At 49.9% G+C, this 8,552-nt stretch overlaps 1 protein-coding gene across 1 annotated transcript; it reads right to left on the bottom strand.

Annotated features, from left to right (window-relative positions):
* Nucleotides 1–5,557: 5,557 nt before the first annotated feature.
* On the bottom strand, nucleotides 5,558–8,207 carry LOC120849329. Its single transcript, XM_042287639.1, has 9 exons — nucleotides 8,035–8,207; nucleotides 7,611–7,974; nucleotides 7,140–7,313; nucleotides 6,978–7,053; nucleotides 6,765–6,875; nucleotides 6,428–6,676; nucleotides 6,199–6,370; nucleotides 5,858–6,006; nucleotides 5,558–5,562 (listed from the first exon to the last, which is right to left on the bottom strand). The coding sequence occupies exons 1-9, from the start codon at nucleotides 8,205–8,207 to the stop codon at nucleotides 5,558–5,560; spliced, it is 1,473 nt and encodes a 490-aa protein (XP_042143573.1).
* Nucleotides 8,208–8,552: the final 345 nt, after the last annotated feature.

Raw genomic sequence — 8,552 nt, 5'->3', positions numbered from 1 at the left:
CGTAGTTACAGAACTGCTAGCATTGTGGCAGCAGCCACACTTACTGCTGGCTTTTATGACGAGACTGCGGGACGAATGAGTGGACTTTGTACTGCCTGGGGCATTTCTGTAGAGAAAAGGTTGCGTAGTTACAGAACTGCTAGCATTGTGGCAGCGGCCACACTTACTGCTGGCTTTTATGACGAGACTGCGGGACGAATGAGTGGACTTTGTCCTGCCTGGGGCATTTCTGTAGAGAAAAGGTTGCGTAGTTACAGAACTGCTAGCATTGTGGCAGCGGCCACACTTACTGCTGGCTTTTATGACGAGACTGCGGGACGAATGAATGGACTTTGTACTGCCTGGGGCATTTCTGTAGAGAAAAGGTTGCGTAGTTACAGAACTGGTAGCATCGTGCAGCGGCCACACTTACTGCTGGCTTTTATGGCGAGACTGCGGGACGAATGAGTGGACTTTGTACTGCCTGGGGCATTTCTGTAGAGAAAAGGTTGTGTAGTTACAGAACTGCTAGCATTGTGGCAGCGGCCACACTTACTGCTGGCTTTTATGACGAGACTGCGGGACGAATGAGTGGACTTTGTCCTGCCTGGGGCATTTCTGTAGAGAAAAGGTTGCGTAGTTACAGAACTGGTAGCATCGTGCAGCGGCCACACTTACTGCTGGCTTTTATGAGGAGACTGCGGGACGAATGAGTGGACTTTGTACTGCCTGGGGCACTTCTGTAGAGAAAAGGTTGCGTAGTTACAGAACTGCTAGCATTGTGGCAGCGGCCACACTTACTGCTGGCTTTTATGACGAGACTGCGGGACGAATGAGTGGACTTTGTACTGCCTGGGGCATTTCTGTAGAGAAAAGGTTGCGTAGTTACAGAACTGCTAGCATTGTGGCAGCGGCCACACTTACTGCTGGCTTTTATGACGAGACTGCGGGACGAATGAGTGGACTTTGTCCTGCCTGGGGCACTTCTGTAGAGAAAAGGTTGCGTAGTTACAGAACTGCTAGCATTGTGGCAGCGGCCACACTTACTGCTGGCTTTTATGACGAGACTGCAGGACGAATGAGTGGACTTTGTCCTGCCTGGGGCATTTCTGTAGAGAAAAGGTTGTGTAGTTACAGAACTGCTAGCATTGTGGCAGCGGCCACACTTACTGCTGGCTTTTATGGCGAGACTGCGGGACGAATGAGTGGACTTTGTCCTGCCTGGGGCATTTCTGTAGAGAAAAGGTTGCGTAGTTACAGAACTGCTAGCATTGTGGCAGCGGCCACACTTACTGCTGGCTTTTATGACGAGACTGCGGGACGAATGAGTGGACTTTGTCCTGCCTGGGGCATTTCTGTAGAGAAAAGGTTGCGTAGTTACAGAACTGCTAGCATTGTGGCAGCGGCCACACTTACTGCTGGCTTTTATGACGAGACTGCGGGACGAATGAGTGGACTTTGTCCTGCCTGGGGCATTTCTGTAGAAAAAAGGTTGTGTAGTTACAGAACTGCTAGCATTGTGGCAGCGGCCACACTTACTGCTGGCTTTTATGGCGAGACTGCAGGACGAATGAGTGGACTTTGTACTGCCTGGGGCATTTCTGTAGAAAAAAGGTTGCGTAGTTACAGAACTGGTAGCATCGTGCAGCGGCCACACTTACTACTGGCTTTTATGAGGAGACTGCGGGACGAATGAGTGGACTTTGTACTGCCTGGGGCACTTCTGTAGAGAAAAGGTTGCGTAGTTACAGAACTGCTAGCATTGTGGCAGCGGCCACACTTACTGCTGGCTTTTATGACGAGACTGCGGGACGAATGAGTGGACTTTGTACTGCCTGGGGCATTTCTGTAGAGAAAAGGTTGCGTAGTTACAGAACTGCTAGCATTGTGGCGGCGGCCACACTTACTGCTGGCTTTTATGACGAGACTGCGGGACGAATGAGTGGGCTTTGTCCTGCCTGGGGCATTTCTGTAGAGAAAAGGTTGCGTAGTTACAGAACTGCTAGCATTGTGGCAGCGGCCGCACTTACTGCTGGCTTTTATGGCGAGACTGCGGGACGAATGAGTGGACTTTGTACTGCCTGGGGCATTTCTGTAGAGAAAAGGTTGTGTAGTTACAGAACTGCTAGCATCGTGCAGCGGCCACACTTACTGCTGGCTTTTATGACGAGACTGCGGGACGAATGAGTGGACTTTGTACTGCCCGGGGCATTTCTGTAGAGAAAAGGTTGCGTAGTTACAGAACTGCTAGCATCGTGCAGCGGCCACACTTACTGCTGGCTTTTATGACGAGACTGCGGGACGATTGAGTGGACTTTGTACTGCCTGGGGCATTTCTGTAGAAAAAAGGTTGCGTAGTTACAGAACTGGTAGCATCGTGCAGCGGCCACACTTACTGCTGGATTTTATGACGAGACTGCGGGGCGAATGAGTGGACTTTGTACTGCCCGGGGCATTTCTGTAGAAAAAAGGTTGCGTAGTTACAGAACTGCTCGCATTGTGGCAGCGGCCACACTTACTGCTGGCTTTTATGACGAGACTGCGGGACGAATGAGTGGACTTTGTACTGCCTGGGGCATTTCTGTAGAGAAAAGGTTGCGTAGTTACAGAACTGCTAGCATCGTGCAGCGGCCACACTTACTGCTGGATTTTATGACGAGACTGCGGGGCGAATGAGTGGACTTTGTACTGCCCGGGGCATTTCTGTAGAAAAAAGGTTGCGTAGTTACAGAACTGCTCGCATTGTGGCAGCGGCCACACTTACTGCTGGCTTTTATGACGAGACTGCGGGACGAATGAATGGACTTTGTACTGCCTGGGGCATTTCTGTAGAGAAAAGGTTGCGTAGTTACAGAACTGCTAGCATTGTGGCAGCGGCCACACTTACTGCTGGATTTTATGACGAGACTGCGGGGCGAATGAGTGGACTTTGTACTGCCCGGGGCATTTCTGTAGAAAAAAGGTTGCGTAGTTACAGAACTGCTAGCATCGTGCAGCGGCCACACTTACTGCTGGCTTTTATGACGAGACTGCGGGACGAATGAATGGACTTTGTACTGCCTGGGGCATTTCTGTAGAGAAAAGGTTGCGTAGTTACAGAACTGCTAGCATCGTACAGCGGCCACACTTACTGCTGGCTTTTATGACGAGACTGCGGGACGAATGAGCGGACTTTGTACTGCCTGGGGCATTTCTGTAGAGAAAAGGTTGCGTAGTTACAGAACTGCTAGCATTGTGGCAGCGGCCACACTTACTGCTGGCTTTTATGACGAGACTGCGGGACGAATGAGTGGACTTTGTACTGCCTGGGGCATTTCTGTAGAGAAAAGGTTGCGTAGTTACAGAACTGCTAGCATCGTGCAGCGGCCACACTTACTGCTGGCTTTTATGACGAGACTGCGGGACGAATGAGTGGACTTTGTACTGCCCGGGGCATTTCTGTAGAGAAAAGGTTGCGTAGTTACAGAACTGCTAGCATCGTGCAGCGGCCACACTTACTGCTGGCTTTTATGACGAGACTGCGGGACGATTGAGTGGACTTTGTACTGCCTGGGGCATTTCTGTAGAAAAAAGGTTGCGTAGTTACAGAACTGGTAGCATCGTGCAGCGGCCACACTTACTGCTGGATTTTATGACGAGACTGCGGGGCGAATGAGTGGACTTTGTACTGCCCGGGGCATTTCTGTAGAAAAAAGGTTGCGTAGTTACAGAACTGCTCGCATTGTGGCAGCGGCCACACTTACTGCTGGCTTTTATGACGAGACTGCGGGACGAATGAGTGGACTTTGTACTGCCTGGGGCATTTCTGTAGAGAAAAGGTTGCGTAGTTACAGAACTGCTAGCATCGTGCAGCGGCCACATTTACTGCTGGATTTTATGACGAGACTGCGGGGCGAATGAGTGGACTTTGTACTGCCCGGGGCATTTCTGTAGAAAAAAGGTTGCGTAGTTACAGAACTGCTCGCATTGTGGCAGCGGCCACACTTACTGCTGGCTTTTATGACGAGACTGCGGGACGAATGAATGGACTTTGTACTGCCTGGGGCATTTCTGTAGAGAAAAGGTTGCGTAGTTACAGAACTGCTAGCATCGTACAGCGGCCACACTTACTGCTGGCTTTTATGACGAGACTGCGGGACGAATGTGCGGACTTTGTACTGCCTGGGGCACTTCTGTAGAGAAAAGGTTGCGTAGTTACAGAACTGCTAGCATTGTGGCAGCGGCCACACTTACTGCTGGCTTTTATGACGAGACTGCGGGACGAATGAGTGGACTTTGTACTGCCTGGGGCATTTCTGTAGAGAAAAGGTTGCGTAGTTACAGAACTGCTAGCATTGTGGCAGCGGCCACACTTACTGCTGGCTTTTATGACGAGACTGCGGGACGAATGAGTGGACTTTGTACTGCCTGGGGCACTTCTGTAGAGAAAAGGTTGCGTAGTTACAGAACTGCTAGCATTGTGGCAGCGGCCACACTTACTGCTGGCTTTTATGACGAGACTGCGGGACGAATGAGTGGACTTTGTACTGCCTGGGGCATTTCTGTAGAGAAAAGGTTGCGTAGTTACAGAACTGCTAGCATCGTGCAGCGGCCACACTTACTGCTGGATTTTATGACGAGACTGCGGGGCGAATGAGTGGACTTTGTACTGCCCGGGGCATTTCTGTAGAGAAAAGGTTGCGTAGTTACAGAACTGCTAGCATCGTACAGCGGCCACACTTACTGCTGGCTTTTATGACGAGACTGCGGGACGAATGAATGGACTTTGTACTGCCTGGGGCATTTCTGTAGAGAAAAGGTTGCGTAGTTACAGAACTGCTAGCATCGTACAGCGGCCACACTTACTGCTGGCTTTTATGACGAGACTGCGGGACGAATGAGCGGACTTTGTACTGCCTGGGGCATTTCTGTAGAGAAAAGGTTGCGTAGTTACAGAACTGCTAGCATTGTGGCAGCGGCCACACTTACTGCTGGCTTTTATGACGAGACTGCGGGACGAATGAGTGGACTTTGTACTGCCTGGGGCATTTCTGTAGAGAAAAGGTTGCGTAGTTACAGAACTGCTAGCATCGTGGCAGCGGCCACACTTACTGCTGGCTTTTATGACGAGACTGCGGGACGATTGAGTGGACTTTGTACTGCCTGGGGCATTTCTGTAGAGAAAAGGTTGGGTAGTTACAAAACTGCTAGCATCGTGCAGCGACCACACTTACTGCTGGCTTTTATGACGAGACTGCGGGACGATTGAGTGGACTTTGTACTGCCTGGGGCATTTCTGTAGAGAAAAGGTTGGGTAGTTACAGAACTGCTAGCATCGTGCAGCGGCCACACTTACTGCTGGCTTTTATGACGAGACTGCGGGACGAATGAGTGGACTTTGTACTGTCCGGGGCATTTCTGTAGAGAAAAGGTTGCGTATTTATAAACCGGTTATCGCTTCGTTGCAGCCACACTTACCACTGGCTTTGAGGATGAGATGGCAGGCTGCATGGAGGGCACGGCGATGTTCAGGGAGCCCTGTGAAAGTAGAGTCATTGATGTACTAGGACGCTCATTTTAACTGGCAGGTATACTTCGCTCAGGCTGCGGAAATGAAACATGAGTTTAGAGAGTGCCCTTACTGCAGAGTACGGCCGAAGCGGGACCTCCGTGCTTCCACTAACTCCTCCTTTGAAGGCCTGGCAAAGGCCGCAGTCATGGGCGCCGGAAAGATGTTTGTGCTGGCCTTCGCCGCAGTAGCAAGACACCGCCATCGACTATTGATTGCGATCACCGCCTCTACGAGCTTGTGAACGTAGCCTGGAATTGAAGGTCCTTTTTTTTCACTTTATCAAATGACCGAGCAAGTCAACGACCATAAAATGAATGCCACACTTACTGTAGGTGGGTTCTGTCTTGACGGGACAAGGTGTGTGGTGGCCCTTGCGTGCTTTGGTTGTTTTCACCGCCCAGCGTGGCTTGCCTTCTTGCGTCTCAGCTTGGCAGCGATCAGCGTTCTCATTGAAATGCAAGATTGCCACTCGAGTCCTGCAGTGAAATGATGTTTTATTAGGGATGATGTTTGCAATAATAATTGTCATTCGACCGTTTCTCTTGTACTTTGAGAGACCAATATCTAGTCGTTGGGGAAAAGGACTAAGTCAGGTCGTAGTAGGTTCAGGTGATAAACAATTATATGCAAACTGAATAAACATTAATGCAGCCTAATCATAATATTACCTTGCACGCATGCCTTCTGGAGTGAATGCCCGGGACTTGGGAGCGAAGTCAATGAGGACGCTGTGGAAGGATTCCAGGGCGAATGTCTGGCCGTGGGGGGACATCTGGGCCAGGTCCTTCAGGAGGCGCTTGTTCCCAGTGATCTGCTTGTAGTGACTGTAGGCCGGGGAGTCTGAAGAAAGAATGTGGTTTAGGAAAAGCAAACTAGGCTATGAAGGCAATAACTTACTGGGATCCATCCACATTTTTGTGGCTTCGAGAATTTCGTTGTGCACACACCGCGTGTAGCTGCCCCCGTGACCAGTGTGCTTGTCGATGACGTGGTTCTGCATGCTCAGCCAGATCTCGACGAGCAGCTCCCTGTTGCCTCCCGCAGCCATGGCAGACCAGTACATGTGGTTGGTGGTCGCCTGCGTCCACTCTTCTAGCGGTTGACATCCAGCTCGTTTTCGTGCTGCGTTCAGCTTTTTCTTCACACCTAAGATTTGACGAGATAACTCAGATCAACCTGCAGCATATTTCCCTGAAAATGTAGGTTAAATGCAATACTTGTCAAAATTGCTTACTTTTGGAGATGTGCCAAATGTCGAAGTAGTGGGCGGTCCCAGGTTCGTGCACCTCCATGTGTTTTCGTATGGCAGGGTGGCGGTCAGTGCCCAAGGATTTTACATGGGTACCTGCACCATATAATTCCAGAAAGTTGCAATAATAAAACTAAATGTGAGCTCAGGTTGCTGAATTTGCTGCGTAGCTGCTGAGCCTTGACTGAGTGCACGTACGTTTCTCCTTGAAGAATTCCAGCAGCTTGATGAGGCCCTCCTTCTCCATGTTGACACTTGCCATGGCTCGCTCCGACTACAAGCAGAGGTGTGGCATATTTTAATCGAGTTATGCGACCAGCAAAGCAGTGTTTATATTTTCGCTCAGATCAGGTTTCTTACCTCTCCTAGCTGGACTTGGATGGAGTGGAGGATCTTGTTGATCTGCTGAACATGTGCAGTGTAGGTCAGGAACTTGGCAGAGAACCCAGGAGAGTCGAATCTGCCGTCGCTGGTGATGTCAACATCCTGGTCCTCCAGCTGTCTGACCAGATCCTGTTGTTCTTGCAGGTAGACCTGTTAATGTAAATGATTGTTGCTGTTCAAACCAGGTGAACCTTACAAAGTTACGGTTATGTGTGCACAATAAAATAAAACTTGCTTATTTGTAATTTCAGTACCTCCTAAATACACATGTAAATAAATATTTAGTAGTCAACCCTGGCTATGTTGCAGCATTTGTTTACAAAACTAAAGTGCATTAGTCATTTTTCAACTAAGATTTCACCCTTCTCTGCCTTCAGATCTACCTATTTAAGCACCACTAAGAAAAAAAAACAGAAAGCAACTAAGACCCTTTGAAATATTGCTCACTTCGTCGATTGCAAGGAACAGGAGGCTCTTCTGATACGTGTAGAAGGTCTGATCGCTGAAGACCTCCACGTTCATGTGGCGCAGCATCCTCAAGGTGCTTGTGACATTTAATCCAGAGAACAGCAGGTGGCTGGACAGCAGGATGTTTCCAGCTGCCCTCCCGTTCATGAGAGGCTGACTGTCCCATATCCGCTCGTGATTCAGGGGGCAGATGCTTTTCACCTTGATCAGTGTGCCCAGGGGGGTGATTGTGGTGTTGCAGGGCCTTGAACACTCCTGGCAGGTGCTGAACAGCTCCCTCAGGCAGCTCTCAAACACGAGGAACGGTCGCTCCCCCTCTGGTGGGCCTGGTGTGTATTGATCGCTGCAGCAGAGTCAAGAAAATATTTAGAAACGAAACGGAATGTAAACAAGAACAGCTTACCTCTCAAAATCTTCGTCACGAGTCGGGGAGTATGTCAGATCGGATCCCGATGAGATGCTGGTGGCTCCAGGGCTTAGCGGACTTAGTGGAACCGCCTCCTCCACAGCAATGGCTGTCGCTGGTGGTGCAGCTGCTGGTAGTGCAGCTACTGGTGGTGTAACTGCCTCCTCCATGGCAATGGCTGTCGCTGGTGGTACAGCTGCTGGTGGTGCAGCTACTGGTGGTGCAGCTGCTACCACAGCAAGGGTGTTTGTCGCTGCTACAATTAGAAATTACAGACTTGTAACCTCTATATGCACGCTGATTTCCGAAAGTACTTACGAGCACCTTGACCTGTTGTGGCAGGCTCCACAGCACCGTTGTCCTGATGCTCAGGACTACTAGAAGGTACTAGTACCCGACTGGTGGCATCAGTGTCGTTGCCCTGTGGAATAGTTGTTTGAAGAAAGATGAGTATTTATTTATTGAATCTCATGGTGACACAATGGTATTATGCATCATCTGCCTAGTTCTTGGGA

This window comes from Ixodes scapularis, unplaced genomic scaffold (assembly GCF_016920785.2).
Source record: "Ixodes scapularis isolate PalLabHiFi unplaced genomic scaffold, ASM1692078v2 ptg000065l_1__unscaffolded, whole genome shotgun sequence".
Taxonomy (NCBI): Eukaryota; Metazoa; Arthropoda; class Arachnida; order Ixodida; family Ixodidae; genus Ixodes; species Ixodes scapularis.
The sequence above is the reverse complement of the archived record's forward strand: the minus strand, read 5'-3'. Positions and strand labels throughout refer to the sequence as shown.